The 21,741-nt window shown below is 38.7% G+C and overlaps 3 protein-coding genes and 1 long non-coding RNA gene across 16 annotated transcripts in view; 3 read left to right on the top strand and 1 right to left on the bottom strand.

Annotated features, from left to right (window-relative positions):
• LOC127508098 (uncharacterized) overlaps positions 1-21,741 on the bottom strand; it is a 320,544-nt gene that overhangs the window by 80,653 nt on the left and 218,150 nt on the right. The window lies entirely within an intron of this gene.
• Positions 1-21,741, top strand: part of LOC127508169 (trypsin I-P1-like) — a 74,246-nt gene that overhangs the window by 27,880 nt on the left and 24,625 nt on the right. Inside the window, exons 1-4 of one of the 8 annotated variants that reach the window (XM_051885899.1) lie at positions 18,305-18,751; positions 21,013-21,033; positions 21,139-21,295; positions 21,383-21,663. The exons of 1 other annotated variant lie outside the window; for it this stretch is intronic. In XM_051885899.1, the coding sequence (XP_051741859.1) occupies positions 18,697-18,751; positions 21,013-21,033; positions 21,139-21,295; positions 21,383-21,663 (514 nt within the window). In that variant the 5' untranslated portion in view covers positions 18,305-18,696. Of the gene's footprint in view, positions 1-18,304; positions 18,752-21,012; positions 21,034-21,138; positions 21,296-21,382; positions 21,664-21,741 lie in introns of those variants that run through there. 6 more of the 8 variants (XM_051885898.1, XM_051885890.1, XM_051885891.1 and 3 more) reach the window with 6 other exon arrangements.
• On the top strand, positions 734-2,684 carry LOC127508164 (piggyBac transposable element-derived protein 3-like). The gene is made up of 2 exons (XM_051885877.1): positions 734-1,647; positions 1,819-2,684. Exons 1-2 carry the CDS (start codon positions 803-805, stop codon positions 2,102-2,104), a joined length of 1,131 nt encoding a protein of 376 aa, XP_051741837.1. The 5' UTR covers positions 734-802; the 3' UTR covers positions 2,105-2,684.
• Positions 3,335-4,409, top strand: LOC127508221 (uncharacterized). The gene is made up of 3 exons (XR_007928717.1): positions 3,335-3,447; positions 3,577-3,702; positions 4,036-4,409. It is a non-coding gene; the product is annotated as an uncharacterized LOC127508221 (long non-coding RNA).

The following is a 21,741-nucleotide window of genomic DNA, read 5'->3' as shown; positions in this document are numbered from 1 at the left end:
TCAGACAAGTAATGATTTTACATTTACATTATTATATGAAATCACCTACTACAGTCAGCCTTTGAATATTATGGTCCTAAAAAAAAATGTGTAATTTTCTTTCAGGTATACCTTGGCAGAGCTTTTAGATTTTCTTGATGCAGATAATCCCCCTACAACTATCTGCAATGTTACAGTTGTGCCTGAGTCTGAAAAGAAAGCTCATGACACAGATTGTGACAGCGATGGATCTGATGATGAGGTGGCATGCGATTTCAAACGCCTACCATCAAGGTTGCTGAGAGGAGAGGGCTTAATCTCTGATGATGCTTTTCAACTACCCCTCCTTGACATGGCAGATATAACTGAATGTCCTATGGCCTCAGTGAGTGCATCTACAGAGCCAAACATCATCAATGCTGTTGAGGAAAAGGAAAATTGTCCAACAACCCCTGGACCCATGCTTACGAAAATCAAAAACAAAGAGCGGAAGTTCAAGAAAATGAAGATGGATACCAAAAAACCAATACAGGCCAAGCGTCATAAACTCCCTCCCTATCAACACAAGCCAACCAATCCCATCATCACGTCAGACGATCCAGCAGACATCTTTCTCACATTCTATCCCAAATCACTACGGGATATCACCCTGGAAATGTCAAATTTATATGCAGCACAGAAAGGTGCCACCCTCAATCCGACTGATGAAGAGCTCCTAACATTCTATGGCATTCTTTTGACCACTGGCTACAACTCAGTCCCAAGACGACGTCTTCTTTGGTCAGATGACAATGATGTGAACAACAAAAGCATTAAAGAGGCCATGCGGAGGAACAGATTTGATGAGATAATGGCTTCCGTTCATGTTGTGGATAACATGAAAGTCACAGATGACCCTTTCTTCAAGGTGCGTCCTGTGTTTGAGGAGCTGAATAAAGTCAACAAAAGCATGACTATTCAGGAATATCTGGCAGTGGATGAGATGATGATTGAGTACTTTGGTAGGCATGGATGCAAGCAGTTTATCAGGGGGAAGCCCATTCGCTTTGGTTTCAAGATCTGGAGTCTTGCATCCTCATCTGGATTTGTCTACCAGATGGAACCATATGCAGGTAGCCACACTCGTCTCATTGAAACTGGACTGGGTCAGGGTCCAAGTGTGGTTCTCGGCTTGGCAGAGAAAGCTGGAGTGCCACCTGGATGCAAGTTCTATCATGACAACCTATTCACAACACTCACCCTGGTTGATGAGATGACCAAAAGGGGCTACGGCAGCTGTGGCACACTTCGGGAAAATCGTCTCTTTGATATCCCACTAACACCAGCACAGAGCTTCCGGAAGACCTCAAGAGGTAATGCAGAATTCCTTATTGAAGATGGAAAACTGATCGTGAGATGGAATGACAACAGCGTGGTCACTGTTGTGACCAATATGGAGAATAAGTACTCCGATGTTGACACTCAACGATGGAACAAACAGAAACATGCAATGGGTAAAGTGAAACAGCCTACATGTATAAAGAGCTACAACACACATATGGGAGGTGTTGACCTGCACGACCAATGTGTGAACCGTTACCGGATTGGCATCCGATCAAAGAAGTGGTGGTGGCCATGCTACAGTTGGGCACTCAACAGTGCTATGGTCAATGCCTGGTGTTATTACAGGTACATGGGGGTGTAATGGGAAGTGGGAGGTGAGGCTGCAGGGTGGCAGGGTGGAAGGATGGGTCTATATCTTAAGTGGCATGACACAAAAACAAAAACATGTATTTATTAATTATTTAATTCATTCAAAACCCACAAATTGAAAATTCATCCATCAATCCATCCATATAGGTCATGTAAAGGGGGAGACAGAGATCTTCTCTCCTTCCAAAGGCTGGTTGCCCAGAGTCTACTCCAGCGCCATGGGATGAGGCCACAGGGGCATGGAAGAAGGTCAGTGTTGGGCTCTGCGATATGTGAGGCTGCCAGATTTGACAACTTGAACCACTGGCCCCACAACACAGGAAGAAAGTACATGAGGTGTCGAAGATGTGATGGATGCACTTCCTTTGCATGTGAGAAATGCAGTGTTGCCTTGCATATTGAGTGCTTCAAGAAATTTCATGCCAACCACTAAAATCTACCCAGGAGAGAGAGGAGTGGAGGGAGAAGAGAGATAGAAAAGGGGAGTGGGTAGGAGACGTATTACATAACTTCCCATTCCGAATGTCTTTAAAAATAATTCTGTATGCACTGTTAGTTTTGTTATTTTGTTGTTGTTGTTTTTGTTATATAGATGTATTTTTTTTTTTTTTTAATCCTATTTGTTTTTATTTATTTATTTTCATTTAACTTTTTTGATATACAATGCCCTGTTGGGGCAGCTTAATGGCTGCACTTTGTTCTGCACTATGTTCCACCACTTTAAGACAAATGGATTTGTTGTTTGTTGTGTTTTCATATTGAAGAGATTATAAGCTAGATGCAGCTTTTTTGGGTTTGCATCAAATGTTCTTCGACTTTTCTACATAATAAATGTGTTTATGAATAAAGATTGATCTGTTGAAAACAGTTATTTTGAGTTAGATGCATAAATGTTCTCCTCCTATTCAAATTTTAAAGGGTGCTTACAACATATTTGCCCACCGGCAACTATATTCAAACACGATTTTCAAGAAAAAAAAACAAAAACCTGGGGAAAATAATTGCAGAACATGTTCACATAGGACGCTATTAACATGACTATATGCATGAAACCATTCAGAAAAATTTGGGCACAAATGGGTTAAATCAAATGTCAAATCAAATCAAATGTACTTAAAACAAATAAAGTATACTTATAACACAAATTAAGTACACTTTAATATCACTAATCAAGCATGTAATTAGTCCCTACACAGGCATATACTTAAAGTATACTTGAAGTTGTTCCAATTTAGCACACAAAAGTTCACTAAATATACTTAAAGTTGTGTTTTTATACAACTTAATTACAACTAAAATATACTTGGTACAAAATCAGTTGTTTCAAAATAGCACACTTTAAGTTAACTAATCATTGACACACTTGAAATATACTAATAATTAGTCTTGCTGCAAGTATACTTAGCATACTTTTTTTTTCACTAGGGAGCCAGTGAAGAGGATCCATGTGCAGTATATAATTTATTCCAGTATTCCATAAAATGGACAAACACAGGAAGCAGCAAACACAAGGGAAACACCAGGAGTTTCCACAGAAACTCATTCTGCCTGTTTTCACAAACGAGCCCCAACCTGATGAAGTTTCAGATTCCCTTTTTTTAGCAGTAACTTTCATAGTGCCTTGCGGATTTCACAATGTGTCCTTATTAAACCCAACCCTTTCTGAACAGACATAAAAGAACCTGAAGCATTATTTCCTTATAGTCATTCTGTTTCTGGAGACATGTCCAGTTGGAAATTTTAAATGTGCAAGCGGTACGGTAGAACAATCCGCTGGTAAGTCCATTATAATGTGGAAATCTGCTGTATAAGTGATCATACTGCTGGAGAGAAAGTATACTTGTAAACTGCTAATCTTGGATTTTTTATTATCCTATTATTTGAGCGTTTATGTGTTTTTTACAGGGTCCGCTAAGGTGACTGTCACAACTAAAGAGTGCCTAGATAAATGTGAACCAGGAACTCTACAGCTACCAATCGGAGGGACAGTGACTTATAGCTGCTGTGACACTGATCTTTGCAATGCAGCAGGTATTGGCCTTTATTTCATCATGCACTAGCAGTTTGATCTCATCCACAGTAACTCAAAATGAGGCCAATTTACAAACAATAATAATTCAATATGAACATGTGATTGTTAATAAGCAGCACAATATTAAAAGTAGTCAAAAATAGTGTAAAGCTATAGCAGCATGAAAAGGAGAAGCTGATGAATTAGTCAAGTATTTTCAAAGTTTTTATTGTTTTTAAAAAGTTTTGAGAAATTGATCAACAAAGAACATGCAGTTTTCTTAGTAGTAGCAGTAGTGATAGTAGTAGTAGTGTGGTGTTAATTAATACGAATTTCCTTGCTGTCTTGATTAGACGGAGTGTATAAGGGAAGCTTCCTCCTGCTCTTGTCTCCTCTGCTCTTCTACCTCCTGTTTCAGTGAATCCAGATGAACTTCAGATTCTACAGCAAAGACCAGCAGAAACTCAATATGATACACTATCTGATACTGAATAAAGCTTGTTTGCTGCTCTGCTCTTCTTTGGTTTAAGGAACTGAGAATATGTACTTTTAACATTAAACAAATTACTGCATCAAAACTAACACATGTATGAATTTTCTTTGCATAAAGGAAAAGTTATTATAGAATGTAATAAATAATTAAAGAAAAATATTGCCGTTTTAAAAAGTGTGAAAAACGTCTGTAATAAAATATTTACATATGTGTATTAAACATCTCTCTCAGTGAGTGATGGGAAATTTGTTTAACTTTTGGTTCAGTTAGAAGTTTGAATGTAAACCAGTAAATTCAACAAAGCACACTACTACTAAAATCTGTTTTGTACCTTTAACATATACTGACAACCTCCATATAATCCAGGTGGTAAATGAGAAAGCCACATGAAGAATCGTCACAAGTAGCTTTTCCACGAGCTGAAGTATATACTAATATATAGAAGGTGCACAGAGTCATTCACACAATCACAAAACACCATCATGGTAACACACAACACTTACATAATGCAATACACATTCATTAAACAACAGAAGATGTAACATAAAATACATAACTGATAACAAAAACTATTAAGAAACATGATTATTTAAACAAAATACTTTCAAATGTGGAGTGTCACACAGGGAATTGTGGGAATATCAGTTTACAGTTTTTTTTTTACTGTAAATTATACATTGATTTGTTCTTTTTTACTTCTAAAAATTGTAAAAATTTACAGCATTTTACTGTGAAAATTACATAAAATGTCTGGTTAGAGCTTTTACAGTTTTTCCCAGTATATAGTATGGTAACTTACTGTTAACCTATTTACATTTTTTATTGTAGCATTTTTTACATTTATATTGTTATTATATATACTGACTTATCTATTTTGTTTTTATATTGTCAGGTATAATTCCCATCTGTGGTTTCCTTTATCATCAGTTAGTCAAAGTGTAACTGCAAAGCAATTTTTGTCAAATCCAGAAATGACTACCACTTGGAGCGCATTTTGGTGAAGAGAAATAGGAGTCAATAAAAACTAAGTTGGACTTCTTTAACTACTGGCTGCCCAACCTGTGTTTATACATCCAGGAGTACCACACACACACTTAAACATGCAGTGTGCATGCAAGTCTGCAAATATATTTACAGTGTCATAAAATATTCTATGAAAGTACTGACAGAGGGTACAAAAATATTGTTTTATTTTGAAATGCATTGGATTTTGCTGATAAATTAAATGAGGTTTGATAATCATGATTTTAGTGCAGAAACCAATGATTTAAAACAGAGAACATTATCTAGTAATGGTGAAAATATTGAGGTTTATAAGGTTGAATGTCTTTTTTAAAATATAGATGTTAAAAAAGTCCAGGCCCTGATAATGTAGGAGGCAAGGTGTTAAAGACCTGTGCAGACCAGCTGTGTGGAATATTTCATCACATTGTTTTAGAGTCTCTTAAGTTACAAAAGGTCCCAAGAATATGGAAGAAATCTAATATAGTCCCTGTGCCAAAAAATAGTGTGCCTAAGAATCTAAATGATTTCAGACCTGTTGCTTTAACGTCATGAAATGTTTTATGTTTTAAAAAATAATTAGGAAAATGATTTTATAGCAAATAGAGACTAGCCTGAATCCATTACAGTTTGCCTATAGAGAGGGTAGAGGTGTGGAGGATGCTATACTTTATCTTTTAAATCTTATTTATAAACATCTGGAAAAACCTAAGGCATGTGCCAGGCTTTTATTTATTGATTTCTCTTCTGCTTTTAATACCATTCAGCCACATTTTTTAATAGAGAAATTAATATCTCATTTTAATATTGATTTAAATGTTGCTGGATAGATTTTAGATTTTTTAACAGGAAGGTCACAGTGTGTTAAAATTAATGATGTATATTCTAAACAGTTATTTTGTTCAACGGGGTCTCCTCAAGGATGTTGTTTGTCACCCTTTTAAACTTTAAACATTGCAAACCACCTTACAAGACTCAACCGACAAGCAATGCTGAATCTGCAGACGCAGACATCCAAGACCATGACCAATCAAGACTAGAAGTGTGGTCAAGAACAGACCCTCCAAGACCATTAAAGAGCCACCCAGCAAAACCCTGTTAAAATTACTGGTCTGTGTTTGTGTCCTCACTACAGACTGCTAAATAACACAAGCTAATGAGATACAGAAATTAAGTGATTAATTAAGTGATGATTGAGCATTAGTGATGAACACCTGCTGTTAACAAGCAGAATCACTGAAGGAAAGAGAAACAAGAACAGAAAACAGAGAAACACAGAAACTATAACTTTCTTCAGCCATAGCCTTAGATGAAATCACCTGAAGATAAAAGAAGACAGTGAATTCTACATAATAGCACACACACATCACTTACTCAGGTGTCTATTTCATGTTGTGATGGGTTTTGTGTGTGTGTGTGTGTGTGTGTGTCCATTCTGCTACCTGTTGGAGTTTGATCTCATTGCTGCTGTCTCCTCTGGCCTGCTTAGCTGGGGTCATTTAATATTCAACAATATTACTGATCCGCCTGCATCGACACTATTGTATGAGAAATGAAATGCGCTGGACAATGACATCACCTTTCTCCAGAGCTGCTGTATAGATGAAATTAACTAAATTAATAACGGATGATTTTTACAACAGGGCTGAATCAACCGACTTAAGCTGAACAATGACACTATTTTCTTCTAAAGCTGTTCAGCTAAAACAATCTTTGTTGCATAATTTTACTGAAACAATCGGTATTGTAAAAAGCGCTATATACACATGAATTCTGGTTGTTTCAGATCAACATATTAAATATTTAGACTGATTTCTACAAAAACTGAATTTTTTTCCCTTCACTGCATGCTCATGTATAATGTTGCCTAATTCTCTGAGTGGAATCATGTATATATGTTTAAACTATTTAAATCATTGTCTATTTCTCTGTCACCCCTGGCCAATTCTATATAGTCTTTTAGTTCCTCTCTTGTTGTTTGTATTTCCTTCTGGACATTGCAAAGCTCATTATGTGTTCTCCTCATCTCTGCAATGGATTTAAGCACACTGGATTGGACCTTTTCTGGATCATCTACTTTTCCCTGTCTCATCTGGTGAATGTCTACAGAATCCATCACTATGAAGGCGACATCAAGTATGACTAACAGTCCACTTAACACTCCTGAGACTGCTTCTGCTACAACTCGCCCTACTCTTGCAGTCTGCGAAGCAATTCTGCTAACATTTGCCAATAGAGCCAAATTTATGACTTGTGTGGCACACAAAACATTCCTTCTGTCTAAATTGCATGATATTTGCACATTGTCAAAAGCTGATCTGCTGAAAAAAGCACTGAACTTTGTGTTTTTCTCAGAACCTTTCTCAGTGTATTCAGTGGTGTGAGAATTGGTTCGCTTGCAGATTTATACTTCTGCTGAATTTGTTCAAGGCTCTCTCTGAATGATTTTTGTTGTACAGTGTTAGTAATGGTGGATGCAGCACCTGTTACTCCACCTGCAACTCCTACTCCAACACCAACACCAGTAACCATCAGAGACGCCCCAAGAGTGAACGGTGCCAAAATTAAACCAGCTAATGCAGTGATTCCTCCAGCTGCTCCGATCACCGAACCTGACAGACTCCCCGCTTTATGTACTTAAAACAAATAAAATATACTTATAACACAAATTAAGTACACTTTAATATCACTAATCAAGCATGTAATTAGTCCCTACACAGGCATATACTTAAAGTGTACTAAGTATACTTGAAGTTGGTCCAATTTAGCACACAAAAGTACACTTAATATACTTAAAGTTGTATTTTTATACAACTTAATTACAACTAAAATATACTCGGTACAAAATTAGTTGTTTCAAAATAGCACACTTTAAGTTAACTAATCATTAACACAATTGAAATATACTTGCTGTAAGTTTACTTAGCATACTTTTTTCACTAGGGAGCCAGAGAAGAGGATCCAGGTGCAGTAATTTATTCCAGTATTCCATAAAATAGACAAACACAGGAAGCAGCAAACACAAGGAAAACACCAGGAGAACAAGAACACAGGAATACGGTGTGAGCAGAATTTGGGTTAAATTGTACAACCCAACTTGCTGGGTTACTTTATCCCAGCATTTGTTCGGTCCAGTACTTATCCAGTGCTGGGTTGCCAAATGGGTTGTTTTTAACCCAGCCTTTTTTGGAGTGTAGGATCTGTAGAATGGGTTTGTCAAACAGTTAACCAAAGAAAATTATTTCTTGTTACAGTATAATTGATTTATCTCAAACTATAACCTCAGTGTTAGAAATTTGTGTGAGCATGTGTGTGAGACAACATTTGAGTTATGTTAACAAAGAGCAGCACGGAATACTAGGAATAGGAAATAAATGTGTAACTATCAAATTGTTTCTGGAGAAGTACTGGGATGGAGTTTTTCCACAGAAACTCATTCTGCTTGTTTCAGATTCCCTTTTCTTAGCAGTAAATTTCATAGTGTAGTATATGCAGTGAGTGGTTCTGTCTAGGACACCCCCACACAGTTTGTGTAGTTGGTATGACCCACTGGTGTATGGCTTGTGGCCAACTTGGCGAGTTAAGTTCATGGCATGCTAGTAAAGAAGTTCAGCATTATAACTCCTGTGCGTACGTGTCTTAATGTTAACTAAAGTCTAACAAAGACCACAACATGGTGTCAGAAGCCACTGTATCCACTGAATAACACCGCGCACATCAAGTAGTGACTGAAGATCACCGCGGCGCGGGCAAACAGTGATGAAAAGCAGCACTGCCAGATTATTCTAGCGAGCCCTACGTGCTAACGAGATTGACAAAATGGAAATGCTTCATCCGCCGCCACCTTTGTCTCTGACGGGGAACTTGGCTGAAAATTGGCGTAAGTGGGAACAAAGATTTAATTTGTATCTTACTGCCTCAGCGCTAGTGGATAAATCTGAGACGAGACAGATCGCTGTGCTGCTGCATTGCATAGGAGAAGAGGCGCTAGACATTTATAACTCGCTCGAGATCGAATACGAGGATCCACAACGTAAAAAATTATCAGAGGTCCTCGCAGCACTGCGGAAATACTGTGCTCCGCGAAAGAATACCGTCTTTGAACGACATCAGTTCTGGGCCCACACATTCTCTGAGCAAGCAGGCATAGACAGATTCGTCACGGAGCTAAGAAACAAAGCACGCACATGCGAATTTGGAGAAACTGAAGATCTCATGATACGAGATAAAATAGTATTCAGCATAACTGACTCTGGGCTTCGTGAACGATTGCTGTCCATATCTGATTTGACACTTTCAAAAGCCATTGACATGTGCAGAGCTAAAGAAGTCGCGAGGGCACAAGTTACAGCTATGGCAGCATCATCAGAAACACAATTTGTGCATGCCATTACAAAAAAGGGGCAGCAGCCTAAATGGAGATCAAACAAACCAGCAGTGCACAAACAAATGACAGCGCCAACTAGAGGACATTCAAAAAATTGCGGCAAATGCGGACGCATTCACATGCCAAGACAGTGCCCTGCCTATAATGAAGTGTGTAAAAAATGTGGCAAAAAGAACCACTTTGCACTTGTGTGCAAATCAAAAGCCAAAATGGACACGCTTGACATAGATACTGAGATATCTGGGATAGACACATTGTTTGTCGGCACTGTAGCTCACTCAAACACGTCAGACACAGGCTGGCACACAAATCTGCGCATGGCAGGCACAATTGTCAACTTCAAGCTCGACACGGGCGCTGAAGCAAACGTCATTCCAAAGAAAATCATTGATCAGCTTCAGGTTCCTGTGAACATCCAAAAGACAAATACTGTGCTTGTGTCGTATGGAGGCACCCGCATCAAACCAGAAGGTGTTGTTAAACTCCATGTGCAGGCTAAAAATAAAACAACTGACATGATGTTCTTTGTGACTACAGCATCAGATATAGCCCTACTTGGGAGACAGGCATGTGTGCAGTTGGACCTCATAAGAAAAGTAGACGCCCTCACACCATCATCGCCCACCACAAAAACTGAGCTCCTCGGCCGCTATGCATCAGTGTTTCAAGGTTTGGGCCAGTTTCCAGGATTGCACCATATTCACACTGACCCTTCCATTCCTCCTGTAATACACGGCTGCAGGAAGATCCCGTATGCAGTCCATGACCGACTCCGAGAGACACTGGATGAATTGGAAAAACGGGGTGTTATAAGCAAAGTTTCTAAACCCACTGCATGGGTTAGCAGTCTGTGCATCACAGAAAAGAAAAACGGCGCACTGAGAGTCTGCCTGGACCCCAGAGACCTCAACAGGGCCATACTCCGCCAGCACTACAACATTCCCACCCTGGAGGACATACGGAGTAAGTTAGCTGGCAAAAAGTTGTTCACCATCCTGGATGAGAAGGATGGCTATTGGCAGATTCAACTAGATGAGGAGTCAGCGGATCTCTGTGCTTTCAATACGCCGTGGGGCAGGTATCGTTTTCATCGCATGCCTTTTGGCATAAAGTCAGCGAGCGAGGTGTTTCAACGTTTGAACTCAGAGAGCTTTGGAGACATTGAAGGTGTTTTCATGGTGGCCGATGATATGATCATAGCGGCATCCACCAAAGCAGAGCATGATGCCATCCTAGAGAAAGTGATGAACAGAGCGGTGAGTCTAAACGTGAAATTCAACAAAGACAAGCTGCAGTATATGGTCAACGAGGTGACTTACCTTGGCCATGTGATCACCGCAGAGGGAGTGAAGCCTGATGAGTGCAAGGTTTCAGCAATATTGCAATTTCCCCCTCCTATTGACAGAAAAGCCCTTCAACGTCTGCTAGGTATGACACGCTACCTGGCACAATACATTCCCAACGAAGCCACCCTCACTGCACCGCTCAGGCTGTTGCTAAGGAAAGATATAGACTGGCAGTGGCATCCTGAACAGCAGTCAGCACTTGAAAAACTCAGAACAGCTATAGCAACTGCACCTGTTCTAGGGCATTTTGACCCAAAGGAGCCTATAGAAGTGCAGGAAGATGCCTCAAAAGATGGCTTGGGGGCTGCTCTAATGCAGAAACAGCAACCAATTGCATATGCTTCGAGAGCGCTATCTGCGGCTGAAAAGAACTATGCCCAGATAGAAAAAGAACTACTGGCCATAGTTTTCGCTCTGAAAAAGTTCCACCAGTATGTTTACGGTGTGCCCATTAGAGTTCAGTCAGATCACAAACCACTTGAGGCGATATTCTCCAAACCCATAGGCGCCGCACCAGCACGCCTTCAAAGAATGCTGCTCCAGCTACAAAGGTATGACATTCACATTGTTTACACTCCAGGCAACCAAATGCTCATCGCAGACACGCTGTCCAGAGCGTACATTCAGTCTGATGCAACAGAGAGTCTAGACCTGAGTGAAGAGAAAGTCATCTACGCAGTGAATGGAGAATCGCTCTGTGGTAACATCATGCACATGATCCAACAAGCCACAGTCAGATCCTGAGCTTCACCTGATACGGCAGCTACATGAGCAAGGATGGCCGGACAGAAGGAAAAATGTCCCACTGGCTGCTCAAGCTTACTGGCCAGTCAGACACACTATTAGCATAGATGATGAGCTACTCATGAAAGACGATCGCATTATCATCCCTCGTGCACTGCGACCAGAAGTGCTGAAACGACTTCATGTGGCACATCAGGGTATACAGCGGTCTCTAGCACACGCCAGATCATGCTTCTACTGGCCAGGACTCACTGAAGCCGTACGTCACATGGTGGAAGCCTGTAGTTGCTGTCAAGAGAGTTGTCCTGAAAATCAAAAGGAGCCACTTATCTCACATCCAGTTCCAGAGGGACCCTGGCAGAAAATAGCTGCTGACATTTTTGACTTTCAAGGACGTTCATTTCTTCTGATTGTGGACTATTTCTCTAAATATCCAGAAGTCCTACAGCTGTCAGACAAAACGTCAGGCTCACTGATAGCACAATTCAAAGCAGTGTTTGCCAGACATGGTGTGCCTGAGATCCTGATTGCAGATCATGTACCCTTTGCCAGTGCTGAAATGACTCGATTTGCTCATGACTGGGGTTTCAACATCACACACTCCAGTCCAAACTTCCCCCAGTCCAACGGCATGGCCGAGAGAGCCATAAAGACCGTCAAAACTATGCTGAAAGCTGCTGCTCAGTCTGGCACTGACCCTCACCTAGCTTTATTGACTCTCCGCAACACTCCTGTCACTGGTCTCAAATACTCTCCAGCCCAGATCCTTATGGGCAGAGTCTTACGTTCCACTTTACCGGTCAGCAAAGCTGTTCTGCAACCTTCTATACCTAAACACATCCAGGAAGCGCTGCAGCATCTTCAATCACAGCAAAAGAGATGGTATGATAGAACAGCAGCTCCACTTCCAGCCTTAAAGGGGGGACAGAGAGTATATATGAGAATCAAAAGCACATGGAAACCAGCTACAGTTGTCAGTATCCGAGATGAGCCCCGCTCATACAATGTTGTCATATCATCGGGAACAATCTACCGCAGGAACAGACGCCACCTCAGGCCTGACAGGTCAATCAAACATGACTCACAACATGACTGTTCCATGTACACTGACAATGACTTGTGCAACGATACTGTTCCAAAAGCTGCTCCAACTGAGCTACCTCAAGATGTGGAAAGGAGTGTGCGAGGTCCGGAATGCACAAGAGCCGGACGTATCGTCAGACAACCGGCACGGTTTAAAGATTATGTGCTTACTTAAGTATGCTAGACTAGTGTTAATATTGTTTGTTCATAGCAAATGTTTATTTTATACACTGGTGATATTTACAGCATACTGTCCTTGCTGTATGTCTGATTAATACTTTGTTCAAAGCTTAAGAAGGGGGATGTAGTATATGCAGTGAATGGTTCTGTCTAGGACACCCCCACACAGTTTGTGTAGTTGGTATGACCCACTGGTGTATGGCTTGTGGCCAACTTGGCGAGTTAAGTTCATGGCATGCTAGTAAAGAAGTTCAGCATTATAACTCCTGTGCGTACGTGTCTTAATGTTAACTAAAGTCTAACAAAGACCACAACAATAGTGCCTTGCAGATTTCACAATGTGTCCTTATTAAACCCAACCCTTTCTGAACAGACATAAAAGAACCTGAAGCATTATTTCTGTATAGTCCTTCTGTTTCTGACACATGATGGATCTGCAAGTCTCCGTTGTTCTTCTTTTCATTTTTCTCACTGGAGGTACAAAAAACATCAAATATTGAAATGTATTATTTGCTAGTCATACTGTAGAGAGCTAACTCAATGTCTTTCTCTGTTTGTAAGGATATTCTCTCAAGTGTTACTCGTGCACATCTGAGTTGACGGGCTCCTGTGAACTGAAAGTGGAGACATGTCCAGATGGAAATTTTAAATGTGCAAGCGGTACGGTAGAACAACCTATTGGTAAGTCCAGAATAATGTGGAAATCTGCTGTATAAGTGATCATACTGCTGGAGAGAAAGTATACTTGTAAACTGCTAATCTTGGGGTTTTTTTTATTATCCTATTATTTGAGCATTTATGTGAGTTTTTTTACAGGGTCCTCTGAGGTGTCTTTCACAGTTAAAGGGTGCGCAGCTGGATGTGAACCAGGGACTGTACAGCTACCAACCGGAGGGACAGTGACTTATAGCTGCTGTGACACTGATCTTTGCAATGCAGCAGGTATTGGCCTTTATTTCATCATGCACTAGCAGTTTGATCTCATCCACAGTAACTCAAAATGAGGCCAATTTACAAACAATAATAATTCAATATGAACATGTGATTGTTAATAAGCAGCACAATATTAAAAGTAGTCAAAAATAGTGTAAAGCTATAGCAGCATGAAAAGGAGAAGCTGATGAATTAGTCAAGTATTTTCAAAGTTTTTATTGTTTTTAAAAAGTTGTGAGAAATTGATCAACAAAGAACATGCAGTTTTCTTAGTAGTAGCAGTAGTGATAGTAGTAGTAGTGTGGTGTTCATTAATACGAATTTCCTTGCTGTCTTGATTAGACGGAGTGTATAAGGGAAGCCTCCTCCTGCTCTTGTCTCCTCTGCTCTTCTACCTCCTGTTTCAGTGAATCCAGATGAACTTCAGATTCTACAGCAAAGACCAGCAGAAACTCAATATGATACACTATCTGATACTGAATAAAGCTTGTTTGCTGCTCTGCTCTTCTTTGGTTTAAGGAACTGAGAATATGTACTTTTAACATTAAACAAATTACTGCATCAAAACTAACACATGTATGTTTTTTCTTCGCATAAAGGAAAAGTTATTATAGAATGTAATAAATAATTAAAGAAAAGCATTGCCGTTTCAAAAAGTGTGAAAAACGTCTGTAATAAAATATTTAAATATGTGTATTAAACATCTCTCTCAGTGAGTGATGGGAAATTTGTTTTAACTTTTGGTTCAGTTGGAAGTTTGAATGTAAACCAGTAAATTCAACAATGCACACTACTACTAAAATCTGTTTTGTACCTTTAACATATACTGACAACCTCCATATAATCCAGGTGGTAAATGAGAAAGCCACATGAAGAATCGTCACAAGTAGCTTTTCCACGAGCTGAAGTATATACTAATATATAGAAGGTGCACAGAGTAATTCACGCAAACACAAAACACCATCATGGTAACACACAACACTTACATAATGCAATAAACATTCATTAAACAACAGAAGATGTAACATAAAATAAAAAGATGAACACACATTTGCCCAGAGCTGATACACATTTGATTCAAAGCCTGATTATTGTATCTTATACTTCAGTGATGAAGTTTTATTTGCTTATACGTTTTTGTTTGTTTATTATAAAAAGAACAACCAATTTGAATAAATTTAATTGATTACAAAACTACCGAGGCTTGATTTATAGCGTTTTAAGACTCTGAATAAGAACATACCACAGAAGTCTTATGAACAAATTGAAAGTCATTTTAAAAAGCTTATAATGTCGGCCAGACTTATGAAGAAAGTGTAAAACTCTCACAGTTAAAAAAGATTACGCTACGTCCTACACCTTCCCCTTTTCAAGTTTTTTTTTTTTTTTTTGTAAGCTGAATACATAAGGCATGAAAGCTAGATATTTTACTTCATAACTTGTTTGAATATGGATATTTTTTACACAAACACATCGCTTCACTTCATAAGGCCTTTATTAACCCTCTGGATCCGTGTGGAGTACGTTTATGATGGAGACACTTTCTTCAGCTCATACTCGTTGATCCCGTTCACTGCCATCATAAAGCTCGGATGCGTCAGGATATTTATTAATATAAGTCCGATTGTGTTCATCAGAAAGAAGAAAGTCATATACACATTGGATGGCTTAAGTAAAGCTTGGGTTAATTTTCATTTTATAGTGAACTAATCCTTTAAGTAAAAGTGACACCGAATGAGACAATCTCTTTCTTTACTGATTTATGAGAGCCAAAGCATTTCAAGAGAAGAAGAGAAGTGTCCAGTTTCAAAGATACATGAAAGAATATCTTGCATTTGCATGGAAATAATAAAGCATATTTGCATAATTTAAATCATAAAATATAATTATATACAATAATAAAATGTATACAAATAAAATTACATTATTAGAAACAGTTTAAAATGAAATTATTTGGAGAGGAACTTCATCTTTGGGTCGATCTGAATCTCACACTGCTGCTCCTGAAGATGAACTTTGATAACTGTGGATGATGTTTGTCTGTCGTGTCTCTCTCTGCAGCTGATCAGGACAGATTTCTCTGGAAGAGATGCTTTATCATGTCACGTGTGGTGCACTGCTGGATCTGAAGATGATCTAGTTACTGTGATCGTGATCGTAGACTAGATCATTGATCAAACTCTGATGTGTCATCTTCATTCTTTCATGGGTTTTCTACTACACATTTCAGTAAGAGACATCATTTACATTATATTAGGCCACACAAGTCTTAATACCCAGGGTTCCCTTTAAATAAAGCAGGGCACACACTGACACCTGAATGTCATCCAATTGACTGAAAACATCTCAAAACAGTTCTGAGATTCACCTTCTGCTAATCTTAAAGCTCCACATACTTTTGCAGATCGCAGATATGTAATTTTTTTTTACATATCGCAGATATGTAATTTTGTATAATTTTCCAGAATAAATATATGACCAAGTATAATATCCTGTCTCATTTGTTTGATTGGGTTCTCTTTGTCTACTTTTAGGAATATCCGAAAATGTTTTGGGTCATATTTATGCAGAAATACAGAAAATTCTGAAGGTTCACAAACTTTCAAGCACAACTGTAAGCTATATGGTGACGATGTGTCAACGTTTGTGTCACACGTCTGTGATGGTGAAATTTCCACTTTTTAGGGGGGATTGATTCCAATTCTGAATCCTTGTTCTGGAATCTTGTAACGAGGCGAGACTCAGGCAGAGATCCATTTGCAAGCTTTATTATAAAAGGACGTGGTCGTACAGGAAGGGTCAAACAGGAACAGCAAGGGACAGACAGAATCGTAGTCAGGATACAGGCAATGGTCAGGACAGGCAGATATCACTCACAGAACAGAATACCAGGCAAGGATCAAAGGCAGGCAGCAACGGGTCGATAACGGGTAACAGGCAGTAACGGGAACAGACAGGATAATAAACGCTCAGAATTGCAACACAGGTTAACAAGACTTCGCAATGAGGTGGTGTGTGTGTAAATCTTTTATAGTCCAGGTAATGATCTACAGGTGTGTGTGGCAATTGGTGATTGGTGTGGAGTGTGCATGTGATTGGCAGGGAGGATTATGGAAAATGAAGTCCAGGAACTGACAGGAACAGACAGTGATCGTGACAAATCTATTCTAGAATCAGTTGGTCACTCTTGTTTTTTATTCTTTTTTAACAAAAGATTGGAGGAACATGTTCACTTAAGCCGGGGACACACTTAAAACATTAGCTAAAACATGAAGACTGACTGAGCTCAACACACAAAGACTGTTTCCTTCGACTGAAGCAGATTTAAATACTTACACACAGAATTTAAACACTGACTGAACGCAACTGGCTCTGACTCGTTTGGGCATGATCAGTCGTAAGTATCAAATTACATTCATAATCAGCCTTACAATCGCTAAGTGTGTCCCAGACTTTAATCTCACCATGGCCACTGGATATAAAGATCATAGAAAACAGCCTTTTCATATTATAAAACTTTACTTGTAAATATGTAGATACATTTCTATAGCGCTGACTGATTTTAAAATTGTAATTTTTAGATATGCTAAAAATGCTTATTCAAGGACTTTCATTTAATCGTATCGGAGCGTGTGAGCATGATTTGTTTCCATGGTTGTCATAATATTGTTGTGTTTATTCCAAATATTGCTGTTCATGATATAGAGATGATCAGCAGATTATTAAAAACTCCTGTCAACCACTGGATTGAGGAAATGTTAATCGCCCAATAAAACCGGTTAAACTGGCTTTACTGGCTAGAAAGTCATCATCAATGCATAACATTTTAGTAAATGATATGAAAATGTTATGAACAGTTAGAAACAGTATTAGTAACACTAAAAGAACTTATTTTACAGTGTTGATGAAGGAAACTCAGCAAATCGTTTAAAAAAATAAAACATTTTTTTACACAGAAGATGTAAATGTAAATTTATTGTCCTTTCATACATTATTTCCTTTTGCTGTAATGAATTCACTAGCAAAACTTTTATCTTTTTTATCAAATATTGATAAAGAAACATTTGAACAGTATTATACATATGTATCTTTCTGTTTAATACTAGAACAAATTAATTTTAAAAAGACAATTAAAATAACAAAAGGGGAGGAGACTAAGATTCTTAGAAACTCTGGAGAGGTTTATTGTTTATTTTATGTGTCAAGTAAGAGGCAGACAGGGAAGTTTATGATAGTAAAAAAAGAAAATGAAAGACTTTTAATGTAACCAAATCTATGGGTTTTTGCAAGAAAAATATCCATGAAAAATATCTGAGACGAATGACGTAGGACATAGCGTTGTCTATGAGGTTCAACTGCATTATTTGTCATGTCAGTCACGGTTTTTCTGTAAGTCAACCATCTAGAAGCTAGTCATTATAGTTTATGAAGTTTTAAATATGGATATTTTTCTCACAAACACCCATAGATTCGCTTCAGAAGAGCTTGGAAGAGCCAGGATATATTTTAATAAAACTCTGATTGTGTTCGTCTGAAAGAAGGTCTTGTACACCTGTCCTGAGGGTGAGTAAATCATGGGACAATGTTCATTTTTGGGTGAACTTTCCATTTAATGTGTAGTGAAGTGACCTTGAACTGAAAGGCAGTTAATAATAAACCTTAACATTACCTGTGAAGGTGTCCAGGGCGTGTACTGTAAATACTGACAGAAAAAAAGGCATCTGCAAAAAGAGTCTCATGGTTGCAGGAGCAGAGAACACTTGATGAACGTGGCAGTACCTGCTTTTACATCTCTTTATCCTGACAGCTGAAGAAACAGCAGTCTGAACCAGACCAGAACATAAGTATGAAGTTTAACACAGCTTTGAGTGTTGTTGGGACCATACTTCTCAGCATAGCAGGTAAAATCTTACACAAATCTGTTAAATTAGCTATATGTTTAATGTTTAAATGTCTTAGTTGAACTGCAGTTACTAGGGACCTTTGTAACACAAATCGATAATCGACTACAAACACAAACACTACCAACTTTACTGAATTTGTGTTTCTCATAATCTCAAAATACATTTTGATCTAAAGCCTTATGCTTAAATTTATGAAACTTGTTTTGAGGATAAATATTCAGTATGTTGTGCTTTTAGTATGAATTTATTTATATCATTTTTTTATTGGATGAGTTAAATGTGTATGAACTTATTCAATACCAAATACATAAATTGGTTGATTGAGTAAATGAAGCTAAATTGCTCTAAAATATGGAAAACCATGATAATAATAAAGTATGAGTAACTGTATATTTTACTACTAGTTTAGTACTGTAAATATTAATATTAATATATAAATATTTCATGTAAAATTATAAATGGGAGTTTGGGGAGGGCACAGCGATGCCTAAGAAAAACTGGTTCCCCAAAGAACCTTTCAGTGAACAGTTTTTAAAGAACCATCTTCTTTTCTTAATGTGAAGAAGAGTTTAATCATCTAAATAACATCTAAAAACCATAAAGAACTGCAATTGTAACATCTCAAATTACACCAGTCAGAAATGAGACAGAACCATGAAACTCATTGTGCTCTGTGGAGATCCCTCTCTGCATGACAAAGGACAAGCTTCTGAATCATACTTGGTAAAGTTTTTCTACAAAGACTCATTTTTGAGGTATAAAAGTAATTTTTTTCATCTACAATATTTTCTTCTTACTGTCTTAACCATTAATGCCTATGAAATTAAACCTGTCTTGTTTCGATGACCATTCTGTTCTCTAACATTTGATATCTTTGTCAAACATTAGCTTTGTTGTTTCTAGCTAGCAGGGTAACCTGTCACGGGGTTGTACAGTCGGGGGAAATTGTAACACTGCATTACAATTAACCCAGACACCATCGAAACAGTGTCCAGATTAGTAAGGACACCAAAATAGATTCCAATAATTTAAGAAAAATGTTTTTGCCTCTCAATCTGGGGATCCATTTTACTGAGTAGGCCTGTACACTCTCTGTTCACAGCATGCTGAGGTTCAGACCGAGGAAAACAGCAAGGGGAGTTAATTAATTGTTCTGGATAATAATATGGATGTAATGGATATTGAATAGTTTTAACTACATATATGCATATTCTCTGGAGTTTATTGTGGTCATTGGTGTTGATATGAAGATATTACATGTGTTGTTACAATTCTAATGTTTCAATCAATACTCTAACATTGCTTGTAAAAACATTTGGTGACTGTTAACAAGTAGAACACAGATACAAGTTACTGACATAAAAAAACGTATCCAAATATTTCAAAAGGTTTTTGAGTAATGACATGACCAAAATTTGTTACAATTGCCCCCGGTCTCCCCTACAACTTCAGTGGAGGATCCAAGTGTGCCATACCGATACGTGTAAATACTGCAGATCACTGATTGGTCAGAGAGAATCGTCACTACCAGCATCACTGGATTTGAAACACGAGACACCAAACCCGCTAGATATAAATAGTCAGTAACAGCCACCGCACTATCATTTGTTCGCAAAGTGACTTGATTTAAACTACCGTCGCACACAACTTGAAAAAAAGAAATGGCTGTATCATGATCAGTAGATGAGGAGCGGATCCACTGCAGTAGAGGCGGAGCAACTATATGATCAGTCTATAATCCCACCCACTTTGAAGCGGTACTAAACCGCAGTGGAAAAGCAATAAGAAAGCAAAGCGAGCAGAGCCGAGCCGTGCCGTGGCGAGCCGTGCCAAGCAGTGGAAAAGTGCCAAATGATGCCCTCTGTTGGTAGGGAATAGCAATATTAGCCGATTGAACAATTCCAGTGGCTTTAATGGAAGTTTAAAATTATATGAGCAATCAAAGTCAGTTATATAGATAAGTGGTCCTAATGTGTAATAAATCAGGTGCCCTGACCAGTGCCCGGATTTGTACTGATTCACAAGCTCGAAGCTACAGGAATTTGATTGAGATGCACCCAAAAACTGAGCTGCACATGGACGGTGTGTACAGACATTCAAAAACACTGCTGATGATGAAAATTACGTGACGAGGACAGTGTACTAACCATCGCAGAACACGGACAGTTGAAGTATACTTTGGGCTTGAGATTGCAGGCTACAAACCAGTTTATCAGTTTCGTACGTGTTCATCTAATTGTTTGGTCTCTGTTTCCCAGGTTCCCTCTGCCAGTTAGATGGTAAGTTGTCATACTCTTAACGACCATAAAACTCTTGTTCCACAAATCTTGTATGTATTATATCATTTTAATTGGGAATTCCCACATTGTCTTTCCTCTCATCAGTGTGTGGTCGAGCCCCCCTCAATGTCAGGATTGTTGGAGGAGAGGATGCGACGGCAGGAGCCTGGCCTTGGCAAGTCAGGATTCATGCCCGTGGCGCTTTGTGTGGTGGGACTCTGATCAATAAAGACTGGGTTTTATCTGCAGCTCACTGCTTTGAGTATGTTGAAAGCTTAAATAAAACTGAAGATACAACTGTAGATTGATAATAGTGGAATTGATGCAGACTTTCTCTATTTACAACCAGAGAGTCTAGCAATATCAGTGATCCTAACATTGTGATGTACTTTGGGCGTCTGAACCAATCCGGCTCAAACCCTCATGAGATAATCAGGACAGCGAGTCGAATCATCAGACATAGTAACTATAACAATCAGCCCAACAACAACGACATAGCACTGGTCCAGCTCAACTCGTCTGTGCCTTTCTCTGATTACATTAAGCCGGTCTGTCTGGCGGCGGCTGGTAGTGTATTTTCTTCAGGTACAGAGAGCTGGGTCACTGGATGGGGCACGCTACAATCTGGAGGTGAGTGAACATTTGTTTGCCAATGAAATTAAAACAATACTGTAAAACTCAGTAATTTACCTAGAAATGGTTTTAAAA

This window comes from Ctenopharyngodon idella, chromosome 3 (assembly GCF_019924925.1).
Source record: "Ctenopharyngodon idella isolate HZGC_01 chromosome 3, HZGC01, whole genome shotgun sequence".
Taxonomy (NCBI): domain Eukaryota; kingdom Metazoa; phylum Chordata; class Actinopteri; order Cypriniformes; family Xenocyprididae; genus Ctenopharyngodon; species Ctenopharyngodon idella.
This window is presented reverse-complemented; position numbering and strand designations above follow the sequence as displayed.